We start from the raw sequence: 23,995 nt of genomic DNA on the forward strand, positions 1-23,995 counted from the left end.
CTGAGTTCGCGGCACCTGTTGAAGTTGAAGATGGTTAAATTTCCAACAACTAGTTTAATGAGGAGCCTTGTTTTTGCTTCAATGTCTTTTGGAAGTGTAGATATCATTTAGATGTTAGTTTTGGGGGGTTTTGAGAGTTGTTATGCATTATCTTTGCTATCTGTATCTGGATTTGTAACGAACTCTATGGCTATTGCCTAATTAATACGAAGTATGTTATTACTGATAAAAAAGGTAGGTAAAAGCCCAAAAAAACAATTTGTCTAAACTTATATTCATTGAAATAAGTGTACTCGTATTTATTTTCAGTATAAGGTAACAATTTGCCAAAAAAAAAATCTTTAATTTTTTATAAAAAGTTTCTCGTATTTACTCTTTCACAACATTTCCCCCTTTTTAAAATCAATTTCATTACGTATTTTTTTGAAGATACGACATATTCATTTTTCATAAGATAAAATGATTTTACTATATACTAAAAGACACACCAGGAATGACACATGTAATGTCCTGGTGAGTCCTTCGTATTTTTTCCTTATTTTACGAAAAAATTTCATCATTTTTATTTTAGAAAATCATTCTTTATCTAATTACAAACTGTTAGGTAAGGCGGTCTTACAGAAAATCATTCTTTATCTAATTAGAAAATCATTTTTATAGGAAGTTGTTATTCAAGAAAAATTAGTTCCCTTGTTAAGCTCATGAGAATTTCTAACTTGTTTGGTTGACAACATAGTGAACTTTGATTGACCAAGGAAGGTTAGATAATTTACTTCTCATATTTTGTAGGAATTTAAACTTGTCATGAATTTCAACTTTCTCCATTTTTACTGTTTTTTTTATACACCAACTAAACACCTAGTCAATTTATAAATTTACATGAATTACTACTTTTTTTTATTTTTAGATTTCAACCAAACAATTTGTAACATATATGCGATTAAAAAAAAGTACACCGAAGAAGTACTTTACTTATTATTGACCAGGGCCTGGGCCAATTGGAAAATTACGCCACACGGAGCTTCGTCATTTTGTAAGATCTTGTTTCAAATACCGAACAGCCCGTAGAAACTAGAGAGAGAAAGCGACGGTGGGACTTCGGCAGCTAACCATGTTTCCGACGAGTTCTCCGGCAAGTATTCTTTGCTTCTTCTTTTTCTTTCTCTCTTGCTTCAATTCTAGGGTTTCTTTCTCTCACATGCATGCAATTTTCACTGTGGAGTTTTTTAATTTGCAAATTGTGTTGCTTCAATTCTAATTTATGCAATGTAATTGGAGCTTGTAGTGTTTATGATCGACACTTGATGTGCAATACTTACTTCAATTGGTTTAAATTTGCATCTTTTATGCTGATTAATTTAAAATTCTTTTGCGTTTGAATTCTTTTTTGTTCAATTGTTAATTTGTTGATTTCATTTTGTCTAGATTCAACAATTTATGCTGGTTATGTGATGCTAAGTGTGTGTGCTCTGGCACGGCGTATTAATTGTCATTTTGATTACTTTTGTGACATTGGTGAGGAATAGGATTAGGGAAAGCGGAAAAGTTCCGCATTGTGTTCGTTTGAAAGTTAGTTTATTAGTTGCTGTTAGTGTAAGCTGCATTTGCTATGCTTGATGGTAGCAAGTTTAGATTTTTGATTTTTGTAAATGCCACTGACCACGGAACCGTGGTATAGTAATCGCTATTCTAATTGCGACCGAGTGTTCAGTGATTGTTCCAAAATCAACAAATGATTAGGTGACTCTCAGATGGAGGAGGGGGGCAATAATTATGCTGTTAACAAAATTCAATTTAGGTTAGTTGAAGTGTTGGAACTCTCTTTCTTGTTGCCATTTTCCTCGGACATCAGCTCTTTCTCAATCTTTTTGGTGGATATGATTCTGTTTTTGTAAATTTCCCCCACACCCCCTGGATTCCATTTTTGTGGTATCATTTCTATTTTAAAATTCTTTATCTCCCTCTTTCGGGGAGATTGGGGGTGATTTACAGACATTACTGTCAACCTTTGGCTAGTGTTTCTGAACATCATTGAAGTTTAGAAAGGCCCGAATTTATTTGGATCTAGTCCTAGTTTTAGCTTTATAATGCACTTTGCCACATTGTTCTTAATTGGTTGTTTTTAACATAATGATTGTGTAATGTGATCATGATACTTGAGATTTATGTAATGCGAGATTATGGAACAGTTTCAGTTGGAGGAGTCGTGTTACTCGTGTAATGCAATATTATAGAGCTTGATCTTGAGCTTTGAGATGTTAAGTGCTAATTGATTAATGATTTATGAGCTGTGACTTTTTTTTTCTGTGTGCAAGAGGATTTATTTTAGGACAAAAATGAAGTGGTTAGTAGAAGGTTGTCTCGTCTTAGGATTGCGGGAACAGGAGGGGTGCGGTAGTCGTATAGGCTATGACAGTCAGGTTGCTGTTTGTCACAGAGACAGCAGTGTTTTGTTCCTTGTACGGGGTTCATTTGTTGAATGCTTATTTCTCTCACTTACCATTTGGTTTATATTGATGTATAGCTTACTTATGCGGGTTGGTGGAATGCTTTTTGATGAGTTCTGACTTCTAAGAGACAATTATCTGAATCTCTGATCAGATGCAAGAGATGGGTAAAATCTTGCAGTGACATAGATGCTTTTTAAAATAATAAAAAAGAAATGACACTTGTTTTTTAGTTGTTTTCTTTGTTCAAGTCATAGTAGAAAGACAGAGTTCTCCAACTTTTTACTCCATGCTTTTGGGGGTGGGACGAATAGTTTACTTAAGAACCAAGAGGTTCTGTTAGTTATTGAAATGGGAGGTATGTGTCTTGCTAGCTAATTCTTGGATGAGTTTCTCTGAGTATTTGAAGTAAATATTATGAAGTCACAGGGTTTGATAAAAGGTGAGTTTCTTTTTCTAAGTTTATGGGTAGTTGTTAGTCATTCATGCTTGTATTAGTAATTGATCATTCTCGTGTTTTTCTACTGACAGATCCCAATAAATACCCAGTCGCTGGTTGTCCAAGATATTGCAGCTCTAAATCGTGTAGATTCGTTTAACTCTTCTGGAAATTCTGCAAATGAAGGATCAAATGGGGCACTTCCTTATGCAAATTCCATAATGTCTAATTCTAAGGTTGGTGCATTGGATGATTTTGACTGCTGTCCAATTTTCAGTACACCACTCCTTAAATTCTGCCTTTGATAGTTTTCTTATGAGTGAGAAGATAGAAATGCAAACTGTAGGGCCAAGGAGAACATGATGTCCATTATCCAATATTTCTGATTATGTATGGTTTGCAGAAATTGCAAGATGAAATTGAAAAATCTGGGAGTAAAATGAAGCAGCACGAAGACAATATAAAATTTCTGAAGGCTCAGAAAAATCAGCTGGATGATGCCATTCTTGATGTGCAAGGTATATATAATGATTTCTTGTCATTGTCTCTTCTATCATGGGAGAAGTTTTGTACTTGTTTGTATTTGGATGCAGGAGATTTTGTGGAAATGAAGTTTCTTATTTTTTGGGAATGTATAATTGTATATGATCCTGGAAATTAAAAATATAAAGAAAGTCTAAGTTGGCTGGGGAGAGAAGTTATATAGAAAATATATTTTGCCGTGGGATTGTTCACTTGTTATTTGAGTTTTTCAGTGATTATGTTAAATTAAATACTTGGTTAATGGCAGTGGGATAAAAATCTTTCTATGTTATTTGACTTTTCCGTGATTATTTGAAAAAAGGTAAATACTTGGTTACTGGCTTGAGGCTATAGTCATTTTATCTGAAGCACCGCATGTTGAGTTTTAAAGATTGATTGTTAGGCGTACATTCCTGACTTGCTTTTAACTAGATGTACTGTCCAGTGTCCACGTTCCTGGTTTGGTCTGTTTTGACTTTTGAGTCGAAAGTTATTCGTTTAGAGTTTAGAATTGTTATATACGAAGTAGTTTGCTTCTTCCTATATTTCGAGATATCAACATATGGGACGCCAGCCCTCTTGACACAGAGCATTCTACTTTTACCCTGTTAGTATTCCCCCTTGGTACTTATTACTAATGTCTAATGCAGTTATGCAACTTATGTCGTCTCTTCTGCAGTTAGCCTTGGTAAGTATATTTCCTCAAGTGCACACAAGACTGAAGACGGGGTTCCTTCTCAAGTTCGAAATGAGGATGAAACAATCGCTCAAATCTTAAAGCATGAAAATTCTGCTGCTGGTATTTATTGCCAACTCAAACTTCGTCATGGTTCTCAAGTTTCAAATCCATCTATGTGCGAAGATATTCTTGGTGTTGTTGCCTCTTTAGGCAAAGTAGAAGATGATAACCTCAGCAGGTAACTTGAAGTCAAACTGGTTCAATAATTCTGACTGAATGCCCCATCACAAACTACACTTAAACTATTGAAAACTAGAATATCAATTCTATTGTCTCTGATAGGATCATAGACCATGTTGTTGAAAACTTGCTTACAGAATTCTGTCTTTCAATTTTTTTTTAAAAAAAACTGACTTTTCTCTTTTGCGTGTGTCTGGGGTTTGCAAGCTCAGGCTTTTTTCTGAGTATTTGGGCTTGCAGACTATGCTCGCAGTTGTCTGTAAGACGTATGAAGGTATCAAAGCCTTGGAAATATATGATGGTGAAGGACTTGTGAATAAAGGTTCTGGTATACACGGCGTCGGAGCTTCTATTGGACGGGCTTTGGAGGGTCGTTTTTCGGTGATGTGTCTTGAAAACTTAAGGCACGATTTCTGAAACTCTATGATGTCAGCTAAGCTTCTATGTTATTCAATTTTAACACCTTCCTTTCTGCAGACCATATGTTGGTGAGTTTTTGTCCAACGACCCTCAGAGGAGACTTGATATTCCGAAGCCAAGACTGCCTACTGGTGAAATTCCAGCTGGCTTTCTTGGCTTTGCTGTAAATATGGTTCATGTGGATAGGCCTCATATCTTTTGTTTGACTTCAAATGGGTGTGGCCTCAGGGAGACATTGTTGTACAATCTATTCTCACGTCTTCAAGTTTATAGAACGAGAGCTGAGATGCTTCTTGCTCTTCCATGCATCAGTGATGGAGCCATCTCTTTGGATGGTGGAATTATCAAGTCTACTGGTGTGTTCTCCCTTGGTAACAGGTACCTCTACACATATTCTTAAAATTTTCTTAACACATGGATAGTTTATCTGATCTTTCAGAAATTATTATTACCATACTCCTATTTGGCATAAGCTTTGTGGTTTATTGATGTGTATGGTGCTATCATTTAATTATCAAGTTCTGTTCCTATATGACGTTAGTATTGCTCAGTATTACTGGCATGTGAATATATACGAGTCAATGAGGTTGTTCCGTGATGCGGTTCTTCCCTCTTGTCAAACACCTAGGCAATGTATTTGTGTTCTTGCCTTCTGGTCAATTCTTCGCCATTTGGGCAACAGGTGCAGTCCTGCTATCAATCCTTCTTTCCTGGGTGTTGTGAATCACTGGATTCGTCTCTTGGAAGGGGCTGTTATGGTGGCATGGTAGTCCCTGATGTTGCTCAATATTCCACATACTTTACTGCCAGTCTTTTAGATAGGAGAGATTTGCTGAAGTTAGGTTTTTATCAAGCTTGCTGCTTTGTTTGATACTCCAGTGGCATAATCTATAGCATTGTACCATTGCCCAAAACACAATCCTTGAATTTGTAGTACAATAGGAATACTATCTTCATTCTAGTATTTTTTTTTGGCAAGTAAAAGATATTTTATTACTGACCAAAAGGTAGGCAAAAGCCCAAAAAACTACAACACCAACTCCAACAAAAAACTTAAAAAAAACATCAAGGTTTAACTCTCCCCACCTTCTAGGAAGGGTTGAAGAGAAACATATCATCTGTTTTACAACTCAAACAACGAGAAAATCTCATTGCATCAGTGCTTCTACAAGCAACCCTATAAACAGTATTATGCAAAATACTATGGTGATCATCTTGAACTCACTTGAAAAATTCTTCGATTTCTCTAAATCCAAAACACATAAATAGCTTCAGTAAAGCACATAGCATGAAGCTGACCTGTAATACTAGTTTTCCTACAAGCTTTAGCAGCTTCTGTTATCTCTGCATCAAAGGGAAGAGCATTTCTGTGGATCTGAAGAATAGAAAGAAGCTTGCTCCAAATACTAGCAGAAAAATAACACTCGAAAAACAAGTGTGCTACAGTTTCTATGCACTGTCACAAAGAACACAAACACCATCAGTTGGAATATTCCACAAAGCTAATCCATCCTTTGTCGCTAGCCTGTGAAGAACCAAGTGATAAACACACTTTAGGGCTAGCTTTGTTGTTACATAGTAACCGTTTCCACCGAACTTTCACATAACTCCCCTGCATTTGTAGATAAATTTTTCGAATGGAGAATTTTTTACCAGATAAGAGGGACTGAAAACCACCAGCACCTTGAATACAATCCCTACTTTCCAGAATTTCTTCATCACCCACGAAACATCAGCTGGTATAGCCATGTTCCAGATATCTCTATCCATCCATGATCCAAAGTTTGTCTTGCTTCATTCTAGTACTTCCAGGAAGTAAGTTATTTTAGTGTAAAAATTTAGTTTTTGGCGCAGAAAGTTTTCACTGCATTCTACTTTCGTCTTCAGAAACACTTACTACTTTCTTTACATTCTATATGTCCTTTTTGTTGTTTCTTCCTCTGATATTTTTAGATATTTAATTAACCTAACTTCTTTTTTCTGCTGTTTTACTGTTGTTTTTCTCAATGTTACTGAAACAAGGGAAGATGTAGATGTGAGGTTCCCTAAATGCTCCATAAGGGAAGGTCTCCCTGAGAAGTATTATGAACTTGAAAATCAGATAAAGCAGAAGAAATTGGAAAAGAAGAGAATTCAAGATGATATCCGGAGAGAACAGGCAATGTTAGAACAAGAGAAGTACACTTTCTCCTTGAAAAAACAAGATTTTCTGAAGTTTCTAGCCGACAGCTCGACTTTCATGGCACAGGTAGTTCTCTTCTCTGCATGCCCGCTTCTGTTGTTGATGTAATTGAAATTAGTCAAATTACTGAATACTCATATGGTATGTTTTTGTTGGCAGCATCAATTGCAGGCAACTGCAGTACAAAACCGACAAGGTCCTGATATGATGAATCAAATGCAGGCAACTGGAGTTCAAAACCGACAAGGTTCTGATATGTTGCATCAAATGCAGGCAACTCCGGTACAAAACCGACAAGGTCCTGATATGTTCAATCAAATGCAGGCAACTGCAGTACAAAACCGACAAGGTCCTGATATGTTCAATCAAATGCAGGCACCTGCAGTACAAAACCGACAAGGTCCTGATATGTTTCCCGTTGGAGGAATAAGACTGCCACAATAACCTCGTTGAAGAACATGAGAGGTTTGGTTCGGAGCTAATGAAGTATACCACTTAAACTTCTGGGGCTCCATATGGTGGCAGATTAGGTTATTAGTTTGTAGGTTCTTTGTAGTTGGTAGTTTGGAACAGTAATGTGCAGTAGCAAATGAATTCCTTCCATCTCTATCTTTCCCTTTGGCAGGGATGTGAAGTTTTGACTTTGAACTATTCTAACTTGTATTTTTGAATCGTGTTAAAAAGGTTATTTTGGGGGCTTCCTAAAAGCTTGCCCCCATCATTTTCTGAATACTAATTTGCTCAACACTTCGGGAAATTTGTCACAAGCTACCTAATACGGAGTAGAATACATTTTTCCCCCGAAACTATCTTTACGTAGGTTACAAAAATACACCAATATGAGTTGATATGTTGTGAAGTGAGATTACAATCATCTACATATTAAGAGTTCTTTTTCAAGAGCTGTACATTGCTGACAGTTTGATTAGTAAATTTCCAACCATGAAAATGGACAATTTACCTAATTGAACAGTATAATCAATACAAGTGTATCATACGTACATCAAGAAAAGTGCAACTAAAAACTTGTAGGGTAGGAAATGAAATGAAAAGAAAACAAAGAAGAAGAAGCCTTAAAGGTCCTACTGAGACTTGAGCGCGAGCATTCATCGATCCCGAGTACGAAAACCAATAGATCATAGAACCATGATTCAGAGTCCGAAAACCACGAGACCATAGTATCAGGATTCAGAGTTCGAAAACCATTAGACCGTAAAACCGATTTTCATCCTTTATCTTGGATTAAAAGTGTATATATAGTGCCATCTTGCCACATGTAGTTAGATATTTGATGAATGTGAAAATTAAATGGAACATATTACAATAACTAATTTCAATTACCCCAATTTATGTTTTTATTAAAACTCCAAGGTAAGGATTGACATATATCTCGCCACACTAGATCATAGAACCACGATTCAGAGTGTGAAACCACTAGACCATAGAACTAGGATTCAGAGTTCGAAAACCACTAGACCTCACATGATAAAATTTACTAAATCATACTCAAACCAAAATATATTGTAATCTAACAAATTAAATTTAAATTAGGATCAAAACTAGAGCTGACAGAATTTGACATGACAACACCATAAAAACCGGACACGGAAATAGCGGGTTAGTGTCAAGGCTTTATGACTCGTTTAATTAAACAAGTCAATACACGACATGGCATGTTTAATTAAATGGGTTGGGTTAATGTTGACATTATTAACACGAAACTGACATGACTTAAATCGCCTACGAAAAAACAACCAGTAATTGATGTATTTGGTGATAAACCTTTATAGTGGGGCCAACTTTATTGAACAGACATGACAACACGACACGCATCAGACACGAAAAAGAACGGGCTGATGTCAAGAGCTTCCAACACGATTAATTAAACGGTCAACGCGACACGACACGACACATTATTTTTCTCATACACTTATTTTTCCTATATTTCGTATAAGTTAAAATAAGTTGAACAAAAAGCATTCGGAAATTAAATATAAGTAATGGGCTACTATAATAATAATTATTCTTACAAAGTAACATACTTCCTCTATTCTTTTTTAAATGACACAATTATTTAGGCACGTTTGCCAATGCACAATTTCAAACGTTAATATTTTTTATTATGGATAAGAAAAAATTATAAAAAGTTGATATTTAAAAAATATTTATTGAGACGAATCTAATAAGATCCCACACGACTATGTTTTTTCTTATATATAAATCACAAAAGTAAGTCAAAGGAACATGTGTGAATAGTGTCGAAAGTACAATTGTGTCAGGTAAATAAGACTGGAGGAAATATTTCTAACAAGGTAAGAAATGACGAATATTACACGATTTCCCAAAAGCGAATCACGAGTATATCACTACACGAACCCCTATACGGTGCCAAGGTGAATGCAACATCCTATAAATATAACACTCCCTTATTCTATCCAAACCAACACTGTTGTTTGAGTATTGATTCGAGCTTTGGAATTTCTGTGTTGTGGGCATCGACTATCCCCAGACTTAGAGTTCATATTGTAACCATCCCCTAAAATTCAATTTTATATTCAAGAGCCAAACAATCATCGTCCACCTAGATATATCAGGTATCGTTTTTGTTCTGTAATAAATTCAAGTGCTTTTTCACGACAATTGGTAATAGATTTTCATATCTAATTAGTTAAATAATGTTAGTGTCATTCGAATTAGTTTCACACACATGGAGTTGTGCAAAATGACAACGGATTAGACACAAACCGGGGTCAAATTTTGCATCAATTCCGATTAATCATCCGTGCGCACTAAAAGATTTATACTAGTAGCCAGGATATGACTAATCAGATCAATATCCGATTAGGAATATTAAATATTTTGAAAATCTGAATTAAATATAACTTAAACTGATTCCAATCAGATGCTTTTACTTCGAATCAGATATACGACTTTCAACATTTTTACTATCCAAAAACGTTATAATAGATTGTTTAGGGTTTTGTTTTTAATATAAGCGACAATTTTATTTTTTCGGTATATTTAGTTTTAAATTTAAAAGACAATATGAATCCAATCCGAAAAATCTTAATATCCAATCCAAAATATCCAAATGTAAAAAATGAATCGGATCTTACCTTTCTAGATCAAATCGGCCAAATTGATTTTTTCTAACTACACACCACTAGGAGGCCTAGGATAGATGAGGCCTAACTAACTGTTCCATCAGTTCCAAATCCACACTACCACCCCTCAAAAAAAAAAAAAAAAAAAATCCACAATACCATTTTCCAAAAATTGAAACTTACACTCGGTTTTTTTTCACGTACCAAACGCCCGTAAAAGCCTTAAACACAAAAGTGGCATAAACCTACAAGAAGAAGAATCGTTTTCCTTTAAACTTTCCATATTCGAGGATGAGGTCATCAAATTTAAGACAGTAGAATCATCAATTGTCAGATGAAGAAAACAGAACTCTACAATCAAGGACAATCAAAATGACACTCAATTTTGACCAATAAAATCTAAAGATTTCCAAATAATTATTCCGTATTACAATCACATTAATATTTTTACACATTTACTTGCTCCTATAAGAAAGATTTCACTTTTTTTTCCCTACAGATTTCACTTTCTTCCTACCGATTTCGAGGAGAGACGAAATGGAGATTCCGGTGCCGGAATACGGCGAGAGATGCAAGAGAACGGGAACGCCGAATTGGAGATGCCCTGAAAGAGCTCTTCCTGGAAGACCTCATTGTCAGAAACATCATTCTCTCTACGTTTCCCGTCAAAATCGCCTGAAAAGCATACCCATTGAAGAGAGAAAGAAAAAATCTGGCGCCAGAGATCGCCGGAGAAAAAGATCAGGCACCGGAGACGGCGATGGTGACGGCGAGTCTCTCCCCTCCTCTGCTGTTGAGCCGTATCGGCCGGTGATTGACTTTGATTTTCAGGAAAATCCGGGTGGGACCGGAATTGAATCGGGTTTCGGGAAAAATGACGGAATACTCCTTAGTGAACTAGAGGGTGGTGGGAATGACGGTATTACCCTTGGTGAATTGGGTGTGGATTTTAAGGGAATGATTCTTGGTTATGAGCCTCGGTCTAATCCGGTTTGGACCGGTGGTGAACCGTGCATTGTTTCAGAACACGGAACCACTATCGGAGGCGGAAGTGACGGTCTTTTGGCAACTGAGGTTGAAATGCTGGGTTTTGGTGGTATTCCGGCAGAAAGATTGGGTTGGGTGAGTGAAGTTAATGATGCAAATGACCATATTGTCCTTGGTGAACCGGGTGCGGGTGGAGTGGAACTGGAAGTACAAAATGACTATAATATCCTTGAAGGAGGTATTGGAGTTGAGAAAAGTAGTGAACCGCAATTTATTAGTGAAGTGTTTGAAGAGAGAGAAAGTGAAAAAAACGGGAGAATTAAGATGGAATTGCAGCTGAATATGCCAGAAATGGTAGGGAATTTGGGGGGAATTCAAGCTATAAGTAGTCAAGAAATGGAGGGTCTTGGACAAAAGAAGAAAAGGGGTCGCCCCAAAGGGTCAAAAAACAAGAATTCAAACAAGAAAGAGAAAAAAGGTGTTGAAAATGGAGGAGAATTAGGAGGTGGCGATAATCAGAAGTTTGAGAATAAGGTTTTTGATGGAATTGATGGTAATAAGGAGTGCCAAAATGAGATTTTGGATAGAAATGATGAAATTAGGAAGAGGGTTAGGGAATTGTTTGAGTCCGATGATGAACAAGATGGTTGTTCTGAGGCGAAAAATGATGAGGGTTTTGAAGGTCAAGATAGAATTCAGGGTTTGGGAAATGGGGAAATTCCCAGTGTTGCAGATGGTGGTGGAAGTGAGATGGTTATGCCGAAAAAGAAGCGAGGGCGGCCTAAAGGTGTGAAGAATAAGCCGAAAATGGGGAAAAATGGTGAAGGAGTAGTTAGTGCTAGTGTTGAAGGGTTTGATAATGGGGGTAGTGTGAATGTTGGGAAAGATGGTGTTGGAGTTAATGGTAGTGTGTTGGCGGTTGGGAAAGATGGTGCTGGAGTTAATGGTGGTGTATTGGTGGCTGGAAAAGATGGTGCTGGAGTTAATGGTGGTGTATTGGTGGTTGGGAAAGATGGTGCTGGAGTTAATGGTGGTGTATTGGTGGCTGGGAAAGATGGTGCTGGAGTTAATGGTGGTGTATTGGTGGCTGGGAAAGATGGTGCTGGAGTTAATGGTAGTGTATTGGTGGGTGTTAAAGGTAAGAAAAGGCGAAAGAAGGATGCGACTCTGGTGGAAGGCGGTAGAGGAGAAGCGGAGAAGAAGGTGGTGAAGAAGGTGGAGAAGCGAGGCCGGTGTAATGGTTTGAAGGCGAAAAGGCAGAATGTGATTGTGGTTGGCCTAGCTGCTAAGGTGCAAGAAGAGGTTTTGGAGAAGAAGGTACAGAGTGAGTGCCCTAAAGGGTTGAAAAACAAAGAGGAGGATGTGGTTTCGGTTCCGGTTGCTGAAGTGGGGGAAGAGGTGGAGAAGAGTGGGCGAGGGCGAGGGCGGCCGAAGAGGGAAAGGGTTTGTGGAGAAGAAGGTCCACAACAGGTGAGTGAGGCAGGTAGTGAAGTAGTGAAGAATGAGGCTAATCATGATGCTTCAAAGGCAACTGTTAGGGTTGGTTCACGCCTGAGAAAAAAGAAGCGAGGGCGGCCTAGAGGTTTGAAAAATAAAAGGGTGGTTCTTGTTGATGGAATTCTTCATAAAGTTATTAGCTCACAACATGGAGGAGGAGGCTTGGTTGTCCAAAAGGATGCGAGACCTATGGAGTTTCTGCGGCGATGTGGAAATGAAAAGGTGGATGATGGTAAAGGTTCAGCAGTTGTACAGAAGAGACCTCTGAGAAAGGCCTCTAACTACCAGTTGAGAGTGAGAAATATGCCTCAGGTAAAACTTTCTTGAGATTGACAGTTAGTTTTTTGATGGTGTTCATAAGATTTGAAAGCAAGAAATTTGTTGTTTAATGGCAAAACTTTATTGTAATTCAAACATGATTAGAATTGCTCTTCATAGTTTGGAAGAAGCTGGGTTAACTGTTGAATATGATATTTATGCTTTGTGTTTAGCAGTTTTTAGCCCAACATGATTAATACCTGAACTTGCTATGAAATTCTGCTCATGTATAGTAGACCTGGCCTTGCTCTTGTCATTTACTCACCAGATACATTTATTCTTGGTCCTAAAATGGTTTGAGTGCTTGCATTCAAGATTCAAATTTTATCTGTATGTATTCCTTATTACTCCTGTCGTTCTTCAAATTTAGGATACTCATACATTTTTGTTACTAATTTGACGTTCTTCGTATTATATAAATTCAGTGTTCTCTGTGGTAATTCATATTGCTACTGTAAGTTTGATTGGTGGCTCATTCTCAATTTCTGAAAAGCCTGTGCTTGTAGTACCCCATATAAATCAGTCATTGCTATGAATTCTTGGTTCTAATTTCATGTCTGATAAAGTGTCCTGTTTTCTAGTGAAGTCCAAATTTTCCATTTATGGGCTTGCCTATTTCTCGGGGAAAGATTTTAGAGTATGTACAAACATGTAGAAGTCACAAGAAAAATAAGATGATATGTATTTTTTGTTTTCTTTGTTATCTTCCAAAAGAAAGAGAATGAAAAATGGGTGTGCATGCTGAATTGTACATCAGCAGCACAATGCCTTTTGTACTATCACACTCACGCTATTTATGCCGTTTTCATCAAATTGTTGTTCAGGGTACCAAAGTTTCGAAGAGAAAGAAGAGTTCAAGGTGTCACCATTGCAGATGTGAGAAAAATGCTGTTATTACTTGCTCATGTTGCAAAAAGAAACGTTATTGTTCCCCATGCCTTTTGAAGTGGTAATTTACTAAACTGCGTTTCTACAAGTGAAATTACAGCCGTGTTCTTTCTTCTACTTCTTAAAGTTGGGGGTATTTATGTTATCCTGTTTAGATGTGATATTACTCTGTATGATCATTTTCATCTCAAAGATTTGTTCTTTAATCTCATGCATCACCAAGTTACATATGTTTTGGTCTTAAAATAAGCAAAATGGATCAGGTATCCTGAAAGAACAAGGAAGGAAGTGCAGGAGGCGTGTCCTTTCTGTCGTGGGAATTGCAATTGCAAAGCATGCCTACAGGAGAAGCTAGTTATGAAGGTGCTGGTGCCTGATTCTTTTGTACAATCTTTTCCCTCTTGATGCTTTGGAATCGGATGCTTGATAAATTTGATGTTTTCAGGACAGACAGAAAGACATAGATAGAAAGGTCAAGTCAGAAAGGCTTATGTACTTGATGTGCAAAATAAGTCCCATTCTGAAGCGCATACAAGAGGAGCAGAGATCTGAGCTGGAAGTGGAAGCTAGAACACTTGGTGCGCATTATAGCTATTATTTGGTGTATATTATGAAAGTTAAATGATAAACACATGGTTGTTAAATGAAATAAAAAACATGAAGGAAGCGTTTTGATGCCATTATGTCAAATTTGACATCATAAACTGTTTATAAAGTAGGTAATGTTTTGACCATGTAGTTTACTTTTATATGTAGGCAAAACAATGAAAGAAGAGGATGTAATGAAGACTAGTATCGATCAAGATGATCGCATATACTGGTATGTGCCCATGCTTCTGCCTGTCAGAACTAAAACTTACAATCTATTGTTTTCAACTTGTAAGTTGGACGTCCGGAGCAGGTGACTGGAGTATAATTGTATAAGAATGCATCTTTATTTTTTTCACAAGAATGCATCTTTTACTGCAAAGTTTGGTTGTTGAAATAATTTCCCAAGATTTGTGAGGCATGTTAACTGTTTTTTGATTGTTTCCAGTCTATCCACTATTCAATACGATGTATTAGTGCTTTGAGTTTGAGCCTGAAAAGTGGTATTAGTTACTCTTTGCTGATGTTCTTAGTGAAAATATAATTCAGAAGAGATCAGGTTGACATTTATACGTGGTGTTCTTATTGCTTTAACTGGGAAGTGTTAACCTCAAAGCTTATTAGGGAATTGGAAACGCTTGTTGAAAACCAAATAGGAAGCATTTAGCAAATATATGTGGTCAGATAGATCAATTGGAAAATAAAAGGAAAAAGCTGGCGGCATATGAATCTATGTGTGCAAGAAGATGGGCCTACATGAAAAGGATGAATGAGTTTAAGTGGCATTTGTAGTTCACACCTTATTGTTTGACAATTAGTGACAATATTTAAGCTTATACAGGTGCGGAGAATATTTCGTTTTGTAGGGAACTTTCTCATGAAAATATTTTCTCAAGCAGGTATCACTATAATTTGTGATTCTTCTTCCCTACCTAACATGCATGTTTTCTGCCTAAAGTAACTGGCATAACTTTGTCATCATGTTAAACTCTAGTATGTCTATACAGAACAACAGCAGTTTTAAATTTGTCTAATATGTCTGAATTATCTCGACATTGGTTTTCTTCCCCCAAGAAGTTTCTCCCAGTGTCAGGTAACAGAGTTATGACAAGCGTTCGGAACTTAACGATATTCTTATTTAACAGTGATAAATGCAACACGTCCATTGTAAATTTCCACAGAAGTTGCCCCAGTTCTCTCTGCTCTTATGATCTCTGTCTATCCTGTTGTCAAGAATTGAGATCAGGTTTGAGGTCTGATGGTCTTGAAGCTGGATCTTCATGTCAATCTACAGGAGGTTCGTTATCTCATGGTATAACGGAAAATAACCAGAATAGTGATGCTGGTAAAATGGGGGACAGCAAAGTGCCTACTGGTAGCAATATCCTACCCTCTACAGTTTGCGGGAACTCGAATTTGGAGAATAGCATTCTTTGTCCTCCCAACGAATGTGGTGGTTGTGGACTTCACATACTCGAACTAAAACGCATTTTCGAACCTAATTGGGTGAAAACGCTGATTGAAAGCATTGATAAGATCACTATTGATTATCATTTGCCAGAGACAGATTCTAGTCAGGAATGTCAGATCTGCCTTCCCACTACTTCAGGCTCTCAAAGAAGTGGCTCTGAAACAAGAAAGGCAGCTTCACGGGAAAAGATGCGTGATAATTTTCTTTACTGTCCGAGTGCTACCAATATTGATGATCTTCAAGTTGACCACTTTCAAATGCATTGGACTCAAGGTGAACCTGTGATTGTCAGAGATGTGTTTAAAAAGGGATCTGGACTGAGTTGGGAGCCAATGGTGATGTGGAGGGCCTTCAGAGGAGCCAACAAGATACTGAAGCAGGATACACTTAATGTAAAGGCCATTGATTGTTTGGACTGGTGTGAGGTACGTGCTAGGCTTTCAAGGTATGCTGTTGGATTTCTGAACCTGCTATGTGATTGGCTTTTCAAATTATTTCAGATTTGAATATGTTAAATGTTTCATCTTTTTTTTTTACCACTATATGCTATCCCTTGTGTCTACCCTTTAAGCGAACCATACTTGGTGATGGAAACATACTTGATCTTTTTTTGAAACATGTCCTAAACTAAAAGAGTATGTATCTAGAAATAAGTTGACTCCCCTCCTGTGTCCTTCAGGGGAAATTGGTATCAAATTTTGTTTGCTTGATAAAATAACTGTGTTTTCAGAGTTTTCACTTCAGTTTGGTTATTACATAGTAGAATACTAGAATCATTATTCTCTTATTTCTTGAAGTTCTTCATTGCTACCAGTCTACCATGCATGTACTGATGTACTGGATGTTATATAATCGTTTCAGGGTGAATGTAGTTTATTTATTTGCCTAAGAATTAACAATATATTGTTGTTTGGATTGCTGCTGAATATGTTGTTTAGCAGACCTGATCCGAGATAACGTTACATGTTTCTTCAAGTCAGAAGGCACAGAATCACCTATAAAAGTCATTCTTCTTTTGCAGGTAGAGATTGATATTTATAATTTCTTTAAGGGTTACTTGCATGGTCGGACTCATAATACTGGTTGCCCAGAAATCTTAAAACTAAAGGATTGGCCTGCTTCAAATTTATTCGAAGAATGCTTGCCAAGGCATTTTGCTGAGTTTATTATGATGCTTCCATATGGAGACTACACTCACCCTGAATGTGGTATTCTCAATCTTGCTACCAAACTTCCAAATGGTGTTCCAAAGCCAGATTTGGGACCAAAAACATACATTGCTTATGGTTTTGAAGAAGAGCTTGGCAGGGGTGATTCTGTGACAAAGCTGCACTGTGATATATCTGATGCGGTATGAATTTTGTTTCTGAACCCTCCCTCAAAGAAAATAAAGAATGCGCCGAATTTCATGTCTTACTTTAATATCTTATTTATGCTGATATTCTGTTAGGATATATTGATAAATAAGCGTGCTCTATGGTCTTGGCTAATTGCTTCTGCTTTAGGTCAATGTGTTAATGCACACAACAAAGGTCGATGTTGGCTCATATCAGCAGCTAGGTGTACAAAAGTTGCAAAAGACTTGTGAAGTTGAAAAAGTATCAGTTTCTGCGGATAGATGTGACAATGAAACTAAAGAAAACTGCGACGTTGCCCTCAACTGTTCTGCTTCTGAACAGTTCCCTTGTGATGAAACTGCTGCTACAAGCATTGTCGGCCATTTTTCAGAAACATCAGTTTCTCCAGATAGAAATGACAATAAAAAAGAAAACTCTGGTGCGGGCCTGAACTGTGCCAAAGAAATTCCCTGTGCTGATGGAGCGAGTGTTTTAAGCGCTGTCGGTCATTTTTCAGAAACACCACTTTCTGCAAATAGATGTGACAATGAAACTAAAGAAAACTCTGATGCTGGCCTGAATTATTCTGCTGCTAAAGAGATTCCTTTTGCTGATGGAGCCAGTGCTGTAAGCACCATCTTCCATTTTTCAGAAACACCAGTTTCTGCAGATAGATGTGACGATGAAGCAAAAGAAAACTCTGATGCTGGCCTGAACTGTTCTGCTGCTAAAGAGTTCCACTTTGCTGACGGGGCTGGTGCTGTAAGATGTAGTGGTCATTCTTCGGAGGTTTCATGCTTTGGTGGAGAGCATGATTTAACGTCTGAAAACCCTGATTTAGATGAAAATAAAGCAAGTGAAGGTGCTATCTGGGATATATTTAGACGAGAAGATGTCCCGAAACTTGTTGAATATCTGAAAAAGCATCCTCAAGAATTTTATCATATCAACAATCTTCCTGTGAAATCAGTAGGTCATACTGATGCATATGGCTATATAACTGTTTGATTATACCCTTTGGTTTGATCTTTTTAAAAATCAACAGGAAATGCGATTAACATTTAACCCCTTCAATTTTGATTGACTTCATTACTTAGGTTTTCCATCCTATTCATGACCAGACTTTCTATCTGACTGAGATCCATAAGAAACAGCTGAAGGAAGAGTTCGGTAAGAACTGCTTTGTTATTTTTCTGTATGTACAAACATTTTTATCAAATTCCCAGCAATTTTACACAGAATATGTTGCAGATGTTGAACCTTGGACATTTGAACAACACCTGGGTGAGGCTGTTTTCATACCTGCTGGGTGCCCACATCAAGTGAGAAATAAACTAGTAAGTTTCTCTTGAAAAAAATTTGGTTGTAAGAAACTACTTTTTTCACTTTACTTTTACTGTTTCCATGTCTTCACAAGCTGTTTGGTCTCATGTGATGATTCCGAATTTCAGCATGAACTTTTGGGTTTATATAATCATATTTGTTGGACTGACACATGACATTGTAATAAATTTTCTATCAAGACTGGCTAAATTCACTTGGGTGCACTTTACGCTTCATTTCTATGTCAATAACAGTTACCTTGACAAAAACGTTATCTCTTTTTTCCAGTCTTGCATCAAAGTGGCACTCGACTTTGTATCTCCCGAGAACATTCAGGAATGCATTCGATTGACAGAAGAGTTTCGCTTGCTCCCTAAGAACCACAGATCTAAAGAAGACAAATTGGAGGTTTGTGAATTGGTTCTCTCAATCATCTAAAAGATTGCCCCATTTGACTTTTTGCGGTCTCCAAGATACGACTTAAAACGTAAATATCTATAATTTTACATGTGTAAAAGTAATAAAAATTTGATATTCCGAAAATATATAATTGAAGCGAATCTAACAAGACCCACATGACTATTTTATTTCTTATATGCTAATGAGAATTCATGGTCAAAGTTTTTAAAGTTTGACCCAAAAAGTTACAATGGGGCAACTTTTAGGGATGGAGGGAGTAATGAATTGGGCTTTCATCTTGCTGACACTGGTATAGGCCAAAATTTGCCTTGACGAGTTGGCGCATCATATGCATTCTTCAATTTTGAAATATCAGACAACGTTGGTAAAATAGACTGATGGTAGTATGCAAACATGCAATTCTTGCCAATTGATCGCCATGATCACCAAACGCAATATGCATATTTTCCAGAAGTTAATTTTTAGTTTGTTGACTGCTTTTATCTTGGTTTGGTTTGTTTCAATGGTCAAACTCCACATGCTTGGTTCTCTCAAGATACCTGGGGACATTTAAGGGTAGTTGTTTGCTCAAATCTCTAACCCTATTTTTGTCATCTTGCTTCTTATTTTCATTTGTGAATCTGTGATTACTTGTTCTGTCACGTCTGTTGGAGATTGTAGTTTTCATTTCTTTCCTTGATTCTGTACGCATTTGTTTACATTTTAGGTGAAAAAGATGGCGCTGTATGCAGCAAGTTCTGCTCTCAGCGAATTCAGGAAATCGGCAGATTCTGAATGAGATTTTCATGGGGGATTTTTTGAGCAAACTGAGCTATTGCTTATTCAACCAATTCAACAATTCATCTCATTGTATAATTTTGTTCTTGCATTGATTTGGAGATAAGCATTTGTTTCGGTTTTAGCAGAATGAGGAATAGGTTTCAACATAGGTGCAAATTTGTGTATTCCTCCTAAAAAGTAGGTCTTTTGCGGATGCTTTTATTGAGCCATTGTTGATTCAACACCATTGATAACACTGAAATTGCTGATTTTACCATTGAAATCAAAAGGTAGGTAGTTGTTTCAAAATTGCAGAATGGTTTATCGTTTACTTCATACCGTTTTTTTTGCAGAATGGATCAAGTTTACTTCTGTTATCTTACTTATCTCCACGTTTTAGTGAACCTGTCTCTGGATTATTCATCTCCAACTCCGATTTCCTATCATAGAAGTTAAAGTGCCTAACTGCCTATTTTTGAAACTGGAACGAGTTCGTTCGGTATCACTGTCAATTTCATGTTTTTTGGTTTTTGGTTTTAAAAGTCATATGATTTTAATTGAATCATGAACTAAAAGATAGTCATACTAATAGTATTACATGTTGATTTTGAAAACTGACAACAAAAAACTGGAAACTACTTTTTGTGGTTTTCATATTTTGCATAAATGATGAAGCTAATTAGTATTATAAAGAAATTATTCAAGCTAATTAGTATTATAAAAAAATTATTCAAGCTAATTAATAAAACTTTTCGATGGTTAAGCCTTCTATTTTATCTTCGTCAAAAACTTCTTTGATGGAAGAAATGGTGTTTTCTTATTGAGGGGTTGGTTGGTTATGAGAAGTTTGAAGAAAAAAAGCTTTTTGAGTGAATTAGTGGTTGGAACATTTTAAAAAGCTAATTGGAGCATTTGGTTTGGAAGAAAGTTTTAGGATAAAAAAAAGCTAATTTTGCAAAAAAAAAAAAAAATCAAATATGTGAGATTCTTACATTAGAAGTTTGAAGAAATAAGTGCAAATGGACAACTTTGTAATTAATGGTAACTAGGTTAGGTTCTGTGCAACGCACGACTGTTAATAAGTAATTTTTTTATTTTTTTTCTTCCTACTGATATACTCCCTCCGTCCCGGAATACTTGAAACGCTTCTAAAAATGGAAAGTTTACATAATATTTTATTATTTTCTCACCTTACCTAAGGGCCCACCAACAACCCTACTACCCAAAATAAACATTAAAAAATTCATGATCCCCCACTACAGCCCACTATCTATATTAAAATAATAACCCACTACTAACTACCTTTCAATTAAATAAGAAGTCAATTATAATGAATTAAACTCCGTGCCGGTCAAACGGTTTCAAGTATTCCGGGACGGAGGGAGTATTAAATAGAATTGTTTCATTAATGAAATTAAAATAGATTTTGTCAATTGTTATGGAACAATAAGAGAAAACTTACATTTATTAGAATTATAAAGTGATGAGTAAGAACTAAGAAGTGTTATTTTAGAAGTATAGGATTTCGATAAAAACATTTAAGATGGAAATAAAGAAGGAAAAAAGATTATCAGGATCGACATCAACATCTGATCCGATACTCGATGTACGAATACTTTGATTTGTAGACCACATGTATGATCGAGTTTCAGATTTTTAGAAATTTTGTTGAACCCACTTTTAACCCTTGTTTAAATGCATAAAATGTAATAAACACAATATGAAATATCTCAAATTTTTTCATACAATAAAAAACATTATAAAAAGACAATAAAAAAAATCTTGTTTGGGTACGGACGTATAGTAACACATATGTATTTTTAAAATCCAGTAAATAGGATAAGAGTATTAGAAATTTTTGAAAATCAATAGTTTAATTCAATTTTTGAAAATTACGTTCGGCCTACATAGTAATAATTCTAATTGAAAATCAACTCAAATGGTATATGAAAAATTTACAAATATATTTTATTTTATTAACTTTTATGTAAATAATTGTCAAATTATTAAAAGTATTAATGATATTTACGGGTATTAATCATTGTACGTTGTATTGTTCCTAAACTTATGACATTAAAAAAATATTGATGCTACATTTTTTTTTTGAACATACGAGATGATATGAATTTGATATATATCGTTTTTTGATGATAACTATTGTAATTATACCATTTAAATGTTTTTTTTATTAATACTAGATTTGTTCATCATTATATTTTTATTTGATTAAAATATTATAATAATTTTTTGGAAAAGTTTTGTATATAATATTAATTTTATGGAAAATTAAAATAATGCAATATAATAAATCAAATATTATAATGTATATCTTTGAATTGCAGTTCAATGGTATAATTTAACTTACTTTTTTTTATTATTTATTTAAGGAAAATTAGTCAATTGGTGTATGATGAACTTATTTACGAAATATATTTTAATTTATTAACTTATTTGTAAAAAAATTATTAGATTATTAAAAGTACTACATTAAAATGTTTACGGTGTAGTAATCCTTGTGTGTTTCATGGGAGGTGAGCTACCAATGTGCCGAAGTTTATTTTTAGCGTCACATTATGGAAGACGCATCAAATTTTCTTTCATGACAATAGAAAATGTCTGAAAGGAACCTATTATCGTGGTGCACAGCCTACGTTCCAATAATGAGGGGAGTTCATATCATCCGACTTATGACCACACGGTATGAAATCACCTACATAATTCAGATTACAATTATCCATCCTGCAAATTTTTTTATTTTTGCAATAAAAGATTTCTTAATTAATTATATAAAACAGTATCAGGTTGATCATTTCCCCTTTCATTAGAATGAGTTATTACAGATCCACTATGGACCATTGTTAGTCTACAAGAGTTTTTATCTTCTAAATAGTTTTCTATACAAATTAACGGGTAACCAATAAAATATATGTATGATTAAAAAGCTCATACTTCGTAATATTTAGTAATTTATTTGATTCTCTTACGAAAGGCACATGTGTCTTTTAGTTAGATTATTGAGGCTTAATTATAGCAAAATTTTAGACATTAATAGACTTCTATGTACTCCCTCCGTCCCGAAATACTTGACCTGTTTTTCTTATCGGGCCGTCCCTTAATCCTTGACCTGTTTCTAAAAATGAAAATATTCTAACAATATTATATTATTTCTCACTCCACCCCTATTAACCCACCTATCCCCTACTCCATACAAAAAATAATTAAAAATTCAACCCCTACTCTCCCCCAACCCCACCTCTTAACCCACCTCCCACTAACTACATTAAAATAATACCGCACTATCAACTACTACCTATTAAATTAAATAAGTAAATCAAGTTCCTTAAACTCTGTGCCGGTCAAACCGGGTCGAGTATTCCGGGACGGAGGGAGTAATCATTTCCTAATGTAGTTTTTTTTTTTTTTTTTTTTTGTTCTTTCCATATAAATTAGCATATCATGTATTTTTAATTAAAAGAAATATAGGAGGACGCACCAGGAGATGGCATGTATCGTTTTACGTGTCTTTACGTATATAATAATTTATTGATTGATAGTTATAGCTATTGATTTTGGTAGTTAAAAATGTGCCAGAAAAATTCTGGCAAAGAATGTATTATTCTTGGTATTATTTTAAAATAAAGTAGTGTAATTATTGATTGATTGTTCAAAATTGAAATTGTAAAAAATTACGTAGTACAAAAGATGTACGTTGCTATATGTTGAAAAGAATAAAAATATAAGGATATTATATAACATGTATTGCAAATAAAAATTAGATAAAATATATCAATTATATAAGGAAAGATTTTCTATCCAAAAAAATGGAATGATAGATTCTTTCAAATGTGGTGAAATCTTTCAGCAGAAAAAAATTAAGGAAAAATAATATACTAAGAGCTCATCCGGACGTAACACGTGTCATTTCTGATGTGTTTTTTTAGTGTATTTTAATAGATAGATAGATTTCACACATTAAGTAGCAACTAATTACTAAACACTTTACACAAACAACTAAGTTAATTAGCTAGTTAAACTTAGTAATACAAACATGTAACAACTAACAACAGTCAAGCCGCTTACAACTAACAACTTATTGCCAAACAAGACCTAAACAATAGATATTGTAACTGTTTGTGTATTTTATCAGAAAGAAAAACTTCCTTGCCAGTTAGAAGGCTTTTGAACGAATTTCCTCTTGTTCATCTAATATGCATAGAACGCTTGTGTTTTATCCTTTAGCCTTAGTCCCAAATGTCTAGCCTAGCAACCTGGGTTGGGACATACATAATTTTATAAAACTGAAAATTGTTCCCTAGGGCACTAAGCTTCCTGCTCTTATATTAATTCCCAATGGACTCGTTTGCCACATTCTTA

The 23,995-nt window shown here is 35.5% G+C and overlaps 2 protein-coding genes across 3 annotated transcripts; both read left to right on the plus strand.

Moving 5' to 3' along the window:
- Positions 1 to 973: 973 nt before the first annotated feature.
- On the plus strand, positions 974 to 7,659 carry LOC110783109 (protein DEFECTIVE IN MERISTEM SILENCING 3). The gene is made up of 8 exons (XM_021987407.2): positions 974 to 1,132; positions 2,979 to 3,122; positions 3,290 to 3,404; positions 4,088 to 4,325; positions 4,540 to 4,731; positions 4,805 to 5,125; positions 6,770 to 6,995; positions 7,089 to 7,659. Exons 1-8 carry the CDS (start codon positions 1,112 to 1,114, stop codon positions 7,371 to 7,373), a joined length of 1,542 nt encoding a protein of 513 aa, XP_021843099.1. The 5' UTR covers positions 974 to 1,111; the 3' UTR covers positions 7,374 to 7,659.
- A 2,664-nt stretch (positions 7,660 to 10,323) lies between these two features.
- LOC110783111 (uncharacterized) lies at positions 10,324 to 19,930 on the plus strand. 2 transcript variants are annotated; one of them, XM_021987410.2, is made up of 12 exons: positions 10,348 to 12,829; positions 13,660 to 13,784; positions 13,987 to 14,086; positions 14,169 to 14,301; positions 14,480 to 14,543; positions 15,457 to 16,207; positions 16,804 to 17,133; positions 17,288 to 18,088; positions 18,217 to 18,289; positions 18,371 to 18,456; positions 18,731 to 18,850; positions 19,569 to 19,930. In XM_021987410.2, the coding sequence occupies exons 1-12, from the start codon at positions 10,571 to 10,573 to the stop codon at positions 19,638 to 19,640; spliced, it is 4,914 nt and encodes a 1,637-aa protein (XP_021843102.1). In that variant the 5' UTR covers positions 10,348 to 10,570; the 3' UTR covers positions 19,641 to 19,930. The 2 variants fall into 2 exon arrangements, 1 of the variants encoding a protein (XP_021843102.1); XR_002532022.2 differs by lacking the exons at positions 18,731 to 18,850; positions 19,569 to 19,930 and having other exon boundaries at positions 10,324 to 12,829; positions 17,288 to 18,092.
- Positions 19,931 to 23,995: the final 4,065 nt, after the last annotated feature.

This window comes from Spinacia oleracea, chromosome 3 (genome assembly GCF_020520425.1).
Source record: "Spinacia oleracea cultivar Varoflay chromosome 3, BTI_SOV_V1, whole genome shotgun sequence".
Taxonomy (NCBI): Eukaryota; Viridiplantae; Streptophyta; class Magnoliopsida; order Caryophyllales; family Amaranthaceae; genus Spinacia; species Spinacia oleracea.